The sequence below is a fragment of the Eleutherodactylus coqui genome, chromosome 12 (genome assembly GCF_035609145.1).
Source record: "Eleutherodactylus coqui strain aEleCoq1 chromosome 12, aEleCoq1.hap1, whole genome shotgun sequence".
NCBI lineage: Eukaryota > Metazoa > Chordata > Amphibia > Anura > Eleutherodactylidae > Eleutherodactylus > Eleutherodactylus coqui.
This window is the reverse complement of record NC_089848.1, coordinates 88,415,827-88,431,841: the sequence shown is the minus strand read 5'-3', so window position 1 is coordinate 88,431,841 and position 16,015 is coordinate 88,415,827. Positions and strand designations below refer to the sequence as shown.

The window sequence follows — 16,015 nt, the reverse complement described above, 5'->3', positions numbered from 1 at the left end:
CCTGGGTGAGTTCAAATTTTTTTCCCCCTATTTTCCTGCTCTAAAACGGGGGTGCGTCCTATAGACCGGTGCGTCTTATAGAACAGAAAATACGGTAATTATATACAGGAGATACCAAGGTTAGCCCAGCATGGTCCACTATATACAGGAGATATACCTTCCCTGTATATAGTGATGCTGATGTAAGGTAGATATGTCCTGTATGTAATTATATGTACAGCTGGTATAACGTATACCACCTAAACATGCAAGATTGCATGAAGTACATGGTACATACCTCATACCGTATGTACTGCTCCTCCGCTCTCCTCCTCGGGTCCCGACTCTGTCACTGCAGTGCCAGCCGGACATCCATCCTGACCCCCACACATCGCACACACACAACTTCACTACATCCATCCTGATCCCCAGACATCACACACACAACTTCACTACATCCATCCTGATCCCCAGACATCACACACAGAGCTCCGCTACATCTATCCTGATCCCCAGACATCACACACAGAGCTCCGCTATATCTATCCTGATCCCCAGACATCACACACAGAGCTCCGCTATATCTATCCTGATCCCTAGACATCACACACAGAGCTCCGCTACATCTATCCTGATCCCCAGACATCACACACACAGCTCCGCTACATCTATCCTGATCCCCAGACATCACAAACACAGCTCTTACATCCATCCTGATCCGCAGACATCACACACACAGCTCCGCTACATCTATCCTGTTCCCCAGACATCACACACACAGCTCCGCTACATCCATCCTGTTCCTCACACATCACACACACAGCTCCACTACATCCATCCTGTTCCCCACACATAACACACACAGCTCCGCTACATCAATCCTGTTCCCCACACACACATCACACACACAGCTCCACTCACTCAATCCATCCAAAACCCCACAGCTCCAACACACACAGCTGCAGAGTCCTACATTTACTTAGCCCCCGTGGTCATGTGATCCCTGACTCCTCCCACACAGGGTATCACATGACAGGACATCATCAGAGGCCCTGAAAGCTATTGGCTCTGCTGGTCTGTGTTTCCCCTGCCAGAGAAGAGTTAACTGGCGGGGGCTAGGGGGCAGTGCAGGCTTTAAAAATACCGGCCAGTAATAGGGCTGGTAAAAAAAAATACCGGCACCGGCCTGAAAGAAAAAATACCGGCCAGGCCGGTGATTTACCGGCCGGGTGGCAACCCTTCTGACAGCCGAGCACCTACTGTAACAGCTAAAAATGGAGAAACTTCTGGTCCCGACTGTTTAATCCCTTCCATGTCGCATTCAATAGCAATTTTGGCATGGAAGCAAGTGATGGGGGAAGAGGTTCCCCTTTGTCAACTATTGGCACCCCAAAATGTGATTGCAAGTTGCCAATGGGTTACCTTGGCAGCAGGAGGCCTGACAAAGGCCTCTGCATCTGCCAGGTATCTCTGTGGCAGAGTCTGGTTGGCTGAGAGCATATGCATTGCATACTGCATTACAAAAGTACCAAAGGATACCCAGGCAATCCAGGACTCACAAAACTTCAGGCGTGCTCTAAAAACGCACCTCTTCAGGGAGGCATACCGCATTCCCTAAACAAACCCCTCTGTACTCCGCCTGATAACATGCTCCCTGACCTACTGACTGCAATCCCTGCTAGCTCCTGCAGTCATACCGATTCTGCCGTCACACGGCCAAATGTCTGACCATTGTCTGTGTATATCACCCCTCACTCTCCACCTTGCCATACCGTGCACATCTCCAGCCCTTGACCTTTTGTATCATCCCATTATTTGTGGTATGTAAGCTCGTTGGAGCAGGACCCTCACCCCTACTGCATCCATCAACTGATTACTATGTAACCGTGGTTCTGTAATGTTTGTACTTTTGTCTTTCTGTATTCCCCCTGGCTATGTAAGCGCTGCGGAATATGTTGGCGCTATACAAATAAAGAGTATTATAAAAGCAATGCATGTATTAAATAAAAAATAAAATAAAACATCCATATAATGGGTATCGCGGTACCCGTAACAACCCGAACAATTTAAATATTTTGTTATTTATTACACATGGTAAACATAAAGAATTTAAAAAATTACTTTTTTTTAATCAATGGAGGCGTTGTAAAGCGTTTCAAACGCTACGCCAAACACTGTAGAAAGCGGTGTGTGAGAGCGACCTTATTGTTCTAGTATGCAAAATCAGTAACATATATAAAAAAACTACATAAACTTGATATCATCATTATCGTGGGGATCCAGAAAATAACTTTGTCATGTTTTTTTTTACCACACAGTAGAACAAAATCCAAAAAACTGGAGAAATTATTATTATTCTTTTTTTACATCCCATCTCAAAAGTATTAATAAAAGTTTTACAAAACATTATACATCCCCTAAGGCCGGCTGTCCACAGTGATGCGGTATCCCGCGGCGAAGCTGGAGCCACCGCCCGGGAGAAGGAGCCGCCTCCGAATCTCTGCCAGTCAGCCCTATCTAATGGATAGGCTGACCGCGGAGAAGAGGGGCAATGCCACGAATTGCGTGGAGACTCGCAATGATTCTCCACTGGTGGACAGGTGCCGGCACTTTCCATAGCGATGCTATGGGAAGCGTCGGCCGGTGTGAAATCCCTGCCGTGGACAGGGGGCCTAAAGCGGTGCCAAGAAAGAATACAACTCGTTCCCCAAGAAACAAATCCTAATACATTAAGGTACAAAATAGGCTGGGCACTAAGAACTTAAATATATATAGAGCCCCCCAGACTGTAGCCCCCAAATAAATATAGACCTCAGACCAGACCCCTATATACAGACACTAGAACAGATTCCGTTTAGCAGAGACTCTAGAAGAATTTTCTAATGAAATTAGATGGATTGTTTGTGTGTAGAGGTGTTTATGAGACCATTTCCAAGTCAGTATACAATACTGCCAACATTCCTGTCATGGGTGCAGTCAGATTGTACACAGACCTTTATACTACAATAATCTGTGTATAATAGACACACGGCTATAATACATTACGGTGACTAAAAAAGTGGATTGATAACTGTAGCCCTCTTGCTGCAATTCTCAGCATGTGCTGTCAGCTGCAACCACATATGCCAATCCTGTATTATTCTCCAAAGCTGTACTCACTGTTCTGCTGGTGGAGTCACTGTGTGTACATACATTACATTACTTATCCTGTACTGATCCTAAGTTACATCCTGTATTATACTCCAGAGCTGCACTCACTATACTGCTGGTGGAGTCACTGTGTACATACATTACATTACTTATCCTGTACTGATCCTGAGTTACATCCTGTATTATACTTAGAGCTGCACTCACTATTCTGCTGGTGGAGTCACTGTGTACATACATTACATTACTTATCCTGTACTGATCCTGAGTTACATCCTGTATTATACTCCAGAGCTGCACTCGCTATTCTGCTGGTGCAGCCACTGTGTACATAAATAACATTACTTACTATCTACTGACCCTGAGTTTCATCTTGTATTATACTCCAGAGCTGTGCTCACTATTCTGCTGGTGGAGTCACTGTGTACATACATTGCATTACTTATCCTCTACTGATCCTGAGTTACATCCTGTATTATACTCCAGAGCTGCACTCACTATTCTGCTGGTGGAGTCACTGTGTACATACATTACATTACTTATCCTCTACTGATCCTGAGTTACACCCTGTATTATACTCCAGAGCTGCACTCACTATTCTGCTGCTAGAATCACTGTGTACACACATTACTCATCCTGTACTGATCCTGAGTTATATCATGTATTATACTCCAGAGCTGCACTCACTATTCTGCTGGAGTCACATACATTACATTACTGATCCTGTACTGACCCTAAGTTCCATCCTGTATTATACTCCAGAGCTGCACTCACTATTCTGCTGGAGTCACATACATTACATTACTGATCCTGTACTGACCCTAAGTTCCATCCTGTATTATACTCCAGAGCAGCGTTCACGAGTCTTTAGAGCTCACCAAATAAACTGTCCCTTTTAAGGACAACAAACAGCTCGGTTAGCGTTGCCTTATTTGGCCCACAGATAGGCATTCTGGTGCTGTTCTAAATAAAGTGTGGCCTACTAGAGCAACAGATACATTATCCAACACACAAACACAATCTGCCAGAGACAATACACTGTAGATGAAGCTTTGTTTTTCTTGGAGTTGCACCTGTTCTGATGATTTGTGACTGTTTCCCACATCCTGCTCTCCTTTGTATCAGTTTGTAACTTATTCAGTTTATGTTTTTTGCTCTGGTTGTTTTTTTAATGTAACGTATTTAAACCCTGTTTCCATATGTACAGCCCTGAAATTAAAGGCAGCTTCACACGGGTGTAATTAACTGCATGCCGCAAGTACACGATGACATTGTGTACTTGCTGCGTGCCACCAATCGCCATGCACTATCGTGGCGCGTAATACTTCTTAGGAAGAATACCAGTGTAATATGGCATTGGATGGAGCATACAACTGGCAATGCTTTCTTATGGGCCCATATAACCCTATTGTGGGGTTTCTGGTATGAGAACTCAGAATAGAAGTTTGCATTACTCCCTCTCATGATGCACTGGTGTAATATACAGCCATATCCTACCATATGACATTACAGCAGCAGCAAATGTTACTAAAAGCTTGCAAGTCAAATGGTTTTACAAAAAGTGTTACCGCCTTTAGTGCGAATATAATGTACACAGTACAAAATCAAGGGGTTGGTCACTTTTTGGGAGGCCGAGCATATGTAGCTAGTATACAGATTCATGTGCAAGTGTGTGTATATATATATATATATGCCTTCATATACCAATCAATATGTATCATTTACTACCGAAAGGGAAACAATGTAGCGCATATGTACTATCACCATATGGGACACAGTGCTGTACAGATGCGGCAGCGCTGAGTTGTAACAAAGCTGAATATTTCTTTTCATTTCTTTAAATGTCTTAATTCCCACACCCAGCGACAAGGTCAGCCTTGCTGTGTCTGTAGATCGCTCACACAGTGGATATATCTATAAAATACCCTTGAGGACGTGTATATACTCCACGCTCACACAGCAGCGGCCGGACAGATGTGGCATTCTGCACCCACACACAGCAGTCTCATGTTTTCCATTCTGCCAGCGGCGATGCTCTATGTGCCAGGGCGGCTGTACATACGTGTATAGAAAGGGGGGGGGGATGAATCTGCATGCTAGTATATATGTATAGTACACACAGACCTGTCAGCAGGATGGGGCCGCATCTCCCAGCAATGAGGTTCATCCCCGGCAGCGTCTGCATCTTCACTCTCCCTGATTCTGTTTATGGAAGTCAAGAGCATCATCAGCCTCCCCTCCTCTTCCTCTCCCTCCCTCCATCACCTTCCCTCCTTCCTCCACCTCCCCTCATGTCCCTCTCTTCTCCTCTGTAATGGCATTTGACAATGTTCTCTCTTGGCCTCTGCAGATTCCTGGGGTCTATGGAAGAATATCATGGAAAGAATACAAGCAAGGACGGAAACATCTGCAATCGCTTTAACTTCCCACAGAGGGTCCATTGAGAACCCGAGACTAATAAGGGGGCTTGCATAAGGCTAGAGTAAATCTCGTCTGTGCGCCCATTCTTCCCTCTTGGAGACGGAAAGACAAATTGCATTGTGCCTGCTCATACATGCCATTTTCATGTGAGTGTGATGCAAAGGATTTTCGCTCTCATAGGGAATAATGGGCAGTTTTCTTGTACGTTTTTCACGTGTACGAAAGTCGCAAGTATAGCGGTGCAAGTGCTTTATGATTCACTGCGTATTAGATGCACAATGCACAATACGTTCGCATTCGCTCTGTATAAACCTTCCACTGCAGATTTTAAAATCGGAGTTGCGTAAAAAAGGGACCTGTCACTTATTTGATGTTACTTTCATCAAACTGCATTCTACGTCTCATCAAAATCTGTGCAGTTTCCATGGCAAATCTGTAGTTAAGGGCATACTCACACGGGCGTATATCGGCTGGGTTTTCACACCCGCCCGATATACGCTGCCCCTCTGATGCATTGGTTTACAATGTATCAGTACACAGGGGCGTATTTCCGTGGCGTAAAAGCGCCTGATCGCATGCTTTGATGCCGGCAGCTGCATAGACTTCTATGGGAGCGTATGCTAGCTGCCGGAGAAGGGAGGTGGGAGGGAGTTTAGCAGCGTGAATGCTAAACTCCCTTCCCCTTCTTTTCTCCTCTCTGCCCCTTGCCGCTGTTGGCAACCGGAGAGGGCGGGACGGGGTCGGAATGTCTCCTCAGGGCCCAAGGCATTGTGGCCTTGGCGTATATGTGCTGGACCCTTTGCCGTTCAGGTGTTTTTACAGTTCTAGCGGGCACGTGTATAACGCCTATGGCCGTGTAAATGGGCCCTAAAGGTGTATTCCAGTCTTTTACTGATGACCTACGCTCAGGTGAGGTCATCAATAGGTTGATTGGTGGGGATCCGCCACTCGAGATCCCAAGCTGATCACAGCTGATCCTCCAGTGGGATCTCCACGTGAAAATAACTAAGAGGCCTCAGTAGCACACCTAAAGGAACACGGCTTATGCAATAGGGAGATAGCAGAAGACAGCGTCAAGCTTGCGGATGCACGCTCACCATGGGATCCAGACTTTCTGGGTCCCGTTCAAGCACTAGGTAAATATCTAGGTAAGCAGCACCACCTGGAGCTCTTCAAAAGATCATCCTGGAGTCTTCAAGGAATAAAATTCCAATTTCCATCTTTATTGATAAAGAAACTCCATTGACAAACCAGGAGCTTGCGACGTTTCGTCCTACGCAGAGGACTTTTTCAAGCATATAGACACTGAGACATAGACTAGTATATAAATAAAACCACACCAATCATGGATTACCCAAAAGACACACCCCAAGTATACCTGCATAGGATTGGTCGAAAAGGAGGAGCGTTCCTGCCGCAACAGATGTTACATATTAGAACAGAGTAGTGATGTAATTGCATAATAGAAAAACCTGGCAAGAAAGCCTTGCAGTGCGTAAGTTCTGGTCTACCACCGGATGGGATGCGTATCAGGATAGGCCATATACGGGATCTACAGTGAGATGCCGGAAGTGTAATAGGAGGCATTGCTGGCATTGATTTCAATGAGAGTCTAGCCATCTGTTACACTTTTGGTCCTGCTCTGCTGCACTGACAGCGGGTCGGTGTATCAGCTGAACAGCAGCAATCCAGAGCAGCGGACCCCCTTACCAATCCTGAGGACATCAATAGTAAAAGCCCTATAATGCGTTGATTTCCAATGTGTGAACATACCCTCAAGGGGTGGTCCCAAGATTTAGACTTTTTCCCCTATTCACAGGACAGCGAAAGTGTCTGATTGGTGGGCGTCCTTCTGCGACCTACCGCTGCATTCATGCCTATGGGACTGCCAAATAGAAGACAAGTATAGCAATACTGACTACTGAGACCCCCACTGCTCAGCGGTCATGGTGCTGCAACTACCACATGCCTTGCCCATTTAAACAGGGAATGTCCCCAAAACACCCCCCAACCTAATACATTTGAATTCTAAGGGTACATGACCTCTTTTTCACTCCCCAAGACATAGGGTTCAGTCACACGACCGTGATTTGGGCACATATTATGGCTGCGTGACACGCGGTGAATGAAGTCAATGAAGTAAATAGACTTTCATTGATCCGTTCACATTATCGTGTAAACACTGCGTGTAGATACGCATGAGAAAAAGATCACAGTATGCTCTATTTCACCACTTATCACGCAGCGTGAGCCGAATACTTTAGGATAGGCAGCGTATGTAGTGACCCGGAGGGTCCTACAGGGTAGACAAAGGGTTAATAGATCCTAGGGACCTCGCTATGAGCCCTTAGGGGGACACAGGAGGCACCCTTCAGGAAAAAATATCCTGTTTCTTCCTGGAATCTCAGAAAAAGGGTATCTGACTAGCAACAGCGCCCCCCTCTGGTTAAACATACTCTCTATTTGAGAGGATTTCGGTGATTGCCGGGAACTGCCCATGTGATCGGAGAGAGACCCGGGGATTGGTGAAGGGGGAGAAGTCAAGTGAAGCCCGGGAAAGCGAGAGAGCGGAAGGAGGTAGTCGGAAGGGGGTCAGAAGAGAGGAAAGAGCGGGAGGACTGCAGCCAGAAAGAGAGAGAGATGGTGCAGTATTCGGGAATCGTGGTCAGTGAGTTTTACTGGTCCCTGCAGTTAGAAGTCAGGGTGTCCACAGGAGAGCCTATACTATACCCTCCATTCCTCCACTAATCACCTCCAAGTGCAGCAAGCACTTAAATTGGTTGGGCAGCCACATCCCATTCGTGAGTAGAGAGTCAAAGAGTAAATGTACGGCATTGCGACTGTTAGGCTCAGTGCCCACAGCGGTGCCAGGCTCCGCTAGAGGAATTCCGCAGTGGAATCTGTCACCGTGTCTCCCCAGAGACCCCATATTCACCTCTGGATCCGCTGCCCGACGTCCCGCATCCCATGCCGGCACACATGTGCAGAATAGCGCATGATGCGTCGGCAGTGTCATATGATACACCCACAGCGCGTCATGTAACACGGGTGTCAGTGGGCGGGGAAGCGTTTTCACACTATCTACTGCTGTGCTACAGTGGAAGATAGCATGACAGACGACTTCCATTGACTGCAATGGAAGCCTTCGCGCGTACGCCCGCGGCAAATAGAGGGTGATTAAGAGTTAATTCACGGGGCGGGATTCCGCGGTGGAATTCCGCACCGTAAGCATTGAGCTATTAGGTTCAATAAAACCTAATAGCTGTGGGGCAACGCCATGGATTTCCGCCACATGACACGCGGCGTAAATCCGCCCATGGGAATTAGGCCTTAGGAACTAACTGGAGACTTTACTGTTTGCTAATTTGCAAAGTGTGAATTGTACCCAGTCTGAAAATTCAAGTAAACTGTGTGCCTTTGGTTTTACTATCGCTCTTTGGACTGGTCTCTTTATTTAATCACTGCCACACCTTCATTACAAGGCACCGGCGTCACACCAAACTTACATTAATCACCAATTGCACTCACTAAGAGTCCTATTGCAATCCCACCTACTGCAAGAGCTACCATTTCAGGCAGAGTAGCAACCACCGTGACGAGGTCAGAGTTAGCGCACCCACTCAAGCTACAAATGCCAACTGTTGCTCACTGCAATACACGGAGTTTTGGCGTCACAAACAGGATTTAGACCTCTGTGACCTGCCCTGAAATTGTGTGCAAAATTTAAAGGGCCAGCGTCCCATTTTTAGGAATAGCCCCAAAAGTGAAACCGACTCCCGATAACCTGACAACATGTCCAACAGTAGTGATAACAAGCAGTCTAGCCTTCCTCTAGCCCTTAGTTCTTCCAGTTTTGTGCCTCTGACGATGCCTTATTCTTTAGACACCCAAGGCTGCTGCAATACAGTGGAGAGAGGCATACACTGAGGGAGTTTAGGAGTAAGATGGGAGCCGTGTTCTGGCTCTACCTGCTCATCATGGAGCAGAAGGCGGAAGTTTTAATGGGACAATTAGAAGGAGCAGCTGCTTTGGAAATAAAAACTGGGCCCCGAGCGCAAAAGAAAACAGTAGAACAAATCTTAGAAAGGCTGCAAGGTGTCTATGAGGCCTACACCATGTCCAAAATCAAAAGTCAGGCGAGTCTCTCCGCGATTACGCCTTATCCCTGCAGGAGGACATGAAAGCAGTGATCCATGCCAATCCTAGGGAATCCGATGGAGCCGATAAGACTCTACAGCAGTGGTGTCAAACTCATTTTCACGGAAGGCCACATCAGCCTTATGGCTGCCTTCAAAGGGCCAACTCTAATTGTAAGACTGTATAGTAATAGTGAACCTCATAGTGGCCCAAGTAGTAATAGGGTTCCCAATAGTGACCCCAGTACTTATAAGGTCCCCATAGTGACCCCAGTGGTAACAGGGTCATCCATAGTGGTTCTAGTAGTAAGTAACCCCCATAGTGGACCAGCAGTAATAGTGATCCCCATAATGGCCCCAGTAGTCATAGTGCTTCTATAGTGGTCCCAGTAGTAATAGTGACCCCCATGATGGTCTCAGTAGTCATAATGGTTCTATAGTGGCCTCAGTAGTAATAGTAACCCCCATAATGGCCCTAGACGTCATAGTTGTCCCACAGTGGCCCCAGTAGTAATAGTGATCCCTATAGTGGTCCCAGTAGTAATAGGGACCCCCATAATGACCCTAGTGGTAATAGTGATTCCCATAGTGGCCCCAGTAGTAATAGAGTCCCCCATAGTGGCCCCAGTAGTAATAGTAACCCCCATAGTGGCCTCTTTAGTAAATGTCCCCTATATTGGTGGCCTCAGGAGGAATGATGCCCCCAATGGTGGATCCAGTAATAATTGTGTCCCCTACATTGGCCACAGTCATAAAAATTGACACCCATAGTAGTACAAGTAATAATAGTGACCCCCCTATTGGTTTTTAGCCGGCCAGCATCCCAACAGGCATTCCACTCACTCAGGCTGTAGCTCCGTTCTGATGGCGGCAGTCACTTCTGAGCCAGTGACCACTAACCTCTCACCTTAGCATCTGGGCTGCATACAGGATGGCGCGTGCAACACCAGAGTGAGGGGCCTTCACACTTGCGATCGTGATAGCGCTGCGTTTTTTTAACGCAAATATCAATAGGACTTTCTAATGTTAAAAACGCATTGCACAAAAAATCGCAAAGCACAAATTCGCAGCTGTTGTGCGCTGCGATTTTAACATTAGAAAGTCCTATTGACATTCGTGTTGAAAAAACGCAGCGATATCGCAAGTGTGAAGGCCCCCTCAAGAAGTCAGCGGTCACAGACTCTGCACTGCTGCCGCTGGACCGCTGCTGCAGGCTGGATGAAAGGCTTGTCTGTTAGGGCGCCTTCACATTGGCGATAGAATCCTGCAAGATTTGTTTGTTGCGAGGCGCACAAATCTCACACAAATATGAAACCCTTTCTTTTGAATGGGTTCATGCACATCTGCGATGTTTTCCTGCATAGCACCGCGTTGCGATGCGATGCAGAAAATAAATCGCAGCATGTTCACTCTTTTGGTGATATCGCCCATTGTTTTCAATGGGGCCAGCCCCATTGAAACCAATGGGAGAACATCATGGTCCCAGCAGGACATTCCTTCAGCGATCTTCTCCCATTGATTTCAACGGGGCCGGCGCTGCTGTCGCCGCCCCCAGTGAAAGCATTGCAGAACCTATGAAGGGATGAAGGGAACCCCCGCAGGAATGCAAGGTTACTTTCAAATAAATACACCTCGCATCCAAGAAATTCCGGAGGTTTTCAATGGGGCCAGCAGCAGTAGTGGGCTACATAAAATGAGATGGTGGGCCGGATTTGGCCCGCAGGCCTTGCGTTTGACATGTGTGCCCTACAGGAACAATTTATAGAGGGAACACTGACAGAAACCCTTCACAGCCAATAAGAAAGCTGTCTGTCCAGCACCCCACCAGCAGCTTTCTTGATTTCAAAGAGTTGGCCATTCAAGTACTGGGCACTTAAGCCCAGGCGGCCGAAATAGAGGATTTCAGGGCCTTTACTGGTATTATGGGAGAGGAGAGGCCACTTCGTCCTCGCAAACATGAACCACACCGCCAAGCCACCCAGACTGGTGCACCTGCGGAAGAGCCAATGCGGGAGATGCAAAAACAAATGGCTGAGCTGGCCCGTAATGTAGCGACTCTATACAAAAAGATGGGAGAGTTAGAGAGTCAGATGTCCCCCCTCAAGTCTGCAACCAGAGAGTGTAAGCCTCCTCCTGGACTGCTGCGGCCTGACCGGAGCTACTCCTGAGGTGCACGGCCCTACTGCAAACACTGCTGCTGCTACGGTCATCAAGAACATACCTGCTGGGCGTTGAACAGGCCAGAGGACCACCCCCAGGGTGGACGAAGTGTAGGTCCATCTCCCTCCAAATGGCTGTCGAAGTATGTTGGCCCATGCCCTGAAATCACTCTATACATGGAAGGCATACCACTTTCAGCTCTATTAGACACCAAGTTACTACCATAAAAAAAAAGTTGACTTCAAAAAGTTCTGGACTTTAGATGCTCTGATCTGCCCGCAAAAACAACTGATAGATGTTATGGCCAACAATTGCCAGTCAGTATCCGTAGTGGGGTATTGGGAGCCTACAGTTGTTGCGGGAAGACGAACTATTGAAATAGGGCATCCTAGTAGTAGATGTGCCAAATAAAAATGCTCCAATCATTACACTAGGGATGAACATTCTGCAAAAGTGTTATGGAGAAATGCTGGAAGCAGTACAGGAGTCTGTTCCCACAGCATACCAGGCCCAACAAGTTGTGTTAAGAAACACTATCAAAACCTTATCGGCACAGCAAAGGTTTGCCAATCCTAAAGGCCATGGAGGGTGAGCCTGCATCAATGATGTTAGACAGGTGGTGGTGCACCCAGAATCAGAGATCCTGCTATAGTGCCAGACCAAGCCTGGACTTCAGGGACAAGATTATCAGGCCTTGGTTGAACCCATTTTAATTGAAGAACATCCCTTCCTGATGGCTGCCAAAAGCCTGGTTCTAGTTCGCCTCAACATAGGGGATACCCCTGTTCAACTAAAAAGATATGCAGCAGTGACACGAGTTTCCCTTCGTCATCCTGAAGACATCCTAGGCCCCGACAGTGTAGAGGTACAGCAATATGCCCAATAGAACAAATCCCCAACTCCAGGTCAAGAGTTGTGGTTAGCTAGCTTGCATATAGGAGACTCACAGTCGCCTAAGGAAACAAAACGCTATCCAAGTTCTTCACTGCCTACCATGACCAATCCAGGCATTTCGGAGTCTAAAAGACTGAACTCACAATCCAAAACAGGTTTTATTGGGTCAGGATGAGAGCCGCCATAGTAAAATGGACTGTTCCACCTGCGAGACAAGACGAAGAGCCAAATCTGATCAACAGGCTGCTTTCTATCCCATCATTGCCTCTCGACCGCTAGCACTCTTAGCCATTGACCATCTAAAAATCAAGCCTAGTCTTTCCGGATACAGCTACGTACTGACTATGGTCGACCATTATAATAAACTCACAGTTGCGGTGCCAGTCAAAGATTTGACAACAAAGACCACAGCTGCAATAGTGTGGAAGCAGTTTATTCTCTACTACGGGTGTCCAGAGAAAATTCTTTCTGATAGAGGATCCACCTTCGCATTTCAGTTGTTTCAGGAACTTTGTAGTGTGTACCAATGCAAGAAACTCCATACCACCGCCTACCATCCACAAGGGAATGGACTCTGTGAAAAAATGAACCGGACTATTCTGGACTCGCTCTGAACTATTCCTTCACATCAAAGATTGCAATGGCCTGACCTGCTTCCAGAACTTATCTACACTCACACCTGCCATTGCTCTACTGGGTACATTCCCTATTAATTGATGTTCGGCAGACAAGGAAAACTACCCTCCGATCTTGCGTTGGGAATTCAGGTTCCTGATGAGCTTAATCCCCTACCATCGACCATATGGGTTCAAGACCATCAGCGACGCCTCAAGGAAGGCCACTTTATTATCGTTACCCAAATGGGAGGAGTGTGACAAAAACAACAAACAGACTTTAACCCTTTAACGACCAGACACTTTTTAGGAATTTTACCCATGTGGTGGTTTTAATGCCCTATTTTTTCCTTCAGCTACCAAAATTATTTTTGCTGTTTTTTTCTGTGACATATAGGACTATTTTTTTATTATCTTTTTCACTGACTTTTTTTCCCCATTTTTTTAGTTTTATTGGGGGTAAAAAGCTAAAAAAAATATATATATATTTTTAACTTTTATAGTTTTTTTTTTTCAAATTAGTATGTTTACGCTAAAATAAAGTATGGGAATGGGACTTATGATTCATAACCTTTGCCTGCTGCTAACCTATTAATTCTTCCCTTCCAGGTTATTTACCTTTCAGCTCGTAAAATGAGGTTTTATGCATAACTGTGATATGTGCAATTTTCAGAATGTGGGGAGATGTGTAATGTAAGGGCCCCACAGCCAGCTGGGACTTAAGACTTTGTCTTAGCCCAATGTTTCCATTCAAAAATACACACTTGCAAGGGGTTCTATTCTTTATTATAAATGAGCTGTCCTAACCATAAATCGGTAACCTGTCTCATCCTTTGGATCGTAGTTAACGCCGTAGTTAATGTGTTCTAAGTAGGGGGAACTGTAATGACCCGGAGGGTCCTACAGGGTAGGCAAAGGGTTAATAGGTCCTAGGGACCTCGCTATGAGCCCTTAGGGGTACATAGGAGGCACCCTTCAGTGGAAAACCCCTGTTACTCCCTGAAATGCCTAGCAACAGCGCACTCTCTCATTGGCTACTGCTAGCTAACTATCTGATTGGCCATTCTCTCTATTTGAGAGGATTTCGGTGATTAGAGGGAACTGCCCATGTGATCGGAGAGAGAGAGCCCCGGGGATTGATGGAGGGGAAGGAGTCGAGTGAAGCCCAGGAAAGCGAGAGAGCGGAAGGAGGTAGTCGGAGGGGGTCAGAAGAGAGGAAAGAGCGGGAGGACTGCAGCAGGAGAGAGAGAGGGAGATACAAAAGCAGTGCAGGAGTCGTGATCAGGGAGCACCCGGACTGGGAGTCCTTCTCAACCCTGCTAGAAAGAACCTGCCAGAAAGAAGGCAGTGTGTCCACAGGAGAGCCTGTACTATTCCCTCCATTCCTCCACAAAATGCCTCCAAGTGCAGCAACCACTTAAATTGGTCAGGCAGCCTCACCCCATTCGTTAGGAGAGAGTCAAGGAGTAAATGTACGACATTGCAACCGTTAGGAAGTAACTGGAGACTTTACGGTTTGCTAAACTGCCAAGTCTGAATTGTACCCAGTCCGAAAATTCAAGTAAACTGTGTGCCTTCAGGGTGGCAGTAGTGCCAAAACTTCAAGCCCGTCGCCGAAGAACCTTTGGGGCTCCACTGGGAGGTAGCCGGCCAGCACACCCCTCTCAGCCATCATGCACCTTGTTTCTGCCATGCGGCTTCTCTCTTCATCCTCTCTTCTCAGACTCCTGGCTCGCACTCCTGCTCCAGAAACTTCTGGCGCCATCTCTGTACGCCTAGTGCCCACCCAGGGGCGGGTCCTAGCTGAAATCCTTCTCTGCTCTATGGTGGGGGATTCACGCCCTCCTACTTTTTCTATGGCACTGCAGGCTTTTTATGGCACTGAAGAAGACAAACAGGCACCATCTTGGGAGGTCATGGCGCAGTACAAAGTCTCTTTCCGTTCGCCGCCATCTTGTAATGTTGAATCCCTGATTAGTGTCACACTGCGCCCTTTTAGCGTATAATACATCCTTTGTGCACACATCTTCCCGGTATCTCTTTCCACTATTAAATTTAGTTTTTAGGCCCAACATTTGTAATCCAACGTAGAGATGAAAGACGCACATTTTTCCACTCTCTGACATGGAAGGCACAGAGGTATCATCCTGTTTGTGATGCCAAAAATCCCCGTACTGCAGTGAGCTGAAGTTGACAGAAGTGTAGCCTGAGTGGTTGCGCAAATTCTAACTGTGTCACAGTGGTGGCTACCCTGCCTGTAATGGTGGCTCATGCAGCATGCAGATTGCAATGGAGTTTGTGACACTCACAATTAACCCTTTCCAATCCAATTTGCATCCTGGTTTTCCTAGGAGGCTTACTCTTTTTCTGCTGCTATACAATGGCACTATATGCTGGCTAAAGCCAGTACTGCATGAGGTGACACATTGGATAGGCTCCGACAGCAGAGAGGCTGGCAATATACAGTAAGAGAGCCCCGACGGACGTCTACCAACAACGGAGCTGTACAGCCTTAAATCATAATGTCTTTAGACGTCAGACAGTGGATTGGAAAGGGTTAATAGTTCGTGTACTGCCAGTGCCTTTGAATGCGTTAGGATAATGAAATAAAGAGACAAGTCCAAATAGGTTGCAGTAAAACCGAAGGTACGCAGTTTACTGAAT

At 46.7% G+C, this 16,015-nt stretch overlaps 1 protein-coding gene across 4 annotated transcripts in view; it reads right to left on the bottom strand.

The window, feature by feature from the left end:
* Nucleotides 1-5,355, bottom strand: part of SGCE (sarcoglycan epsilon) — a 77,219-nt gene extending 71,864 nt beyond the window's left edge. Inside the window, exon 1 of one of the 4 annotated variants that reach the window (XM_066585603.1) lies at nucleotides 5,251-5,355. In XM_066585603.1, the coding sequence (XP_066441700.1) occupies nucleotides 5,251-5,311 (61 nt within the window). In that variant the 5' untranslated portion in view covers nucleotides 5,312-5,355. The remainder of the gene's footprint in view (nucleotides 1-5,250) is intronic. The other 3 variants (XM_066585600.1, XM_066585599.1, XM_066585601.1) reach the window with 3 other exon arrangements.
* Between the last annotated feature and the right edge of the window lie 10,660 nt (nucleotides 5,356-16,015).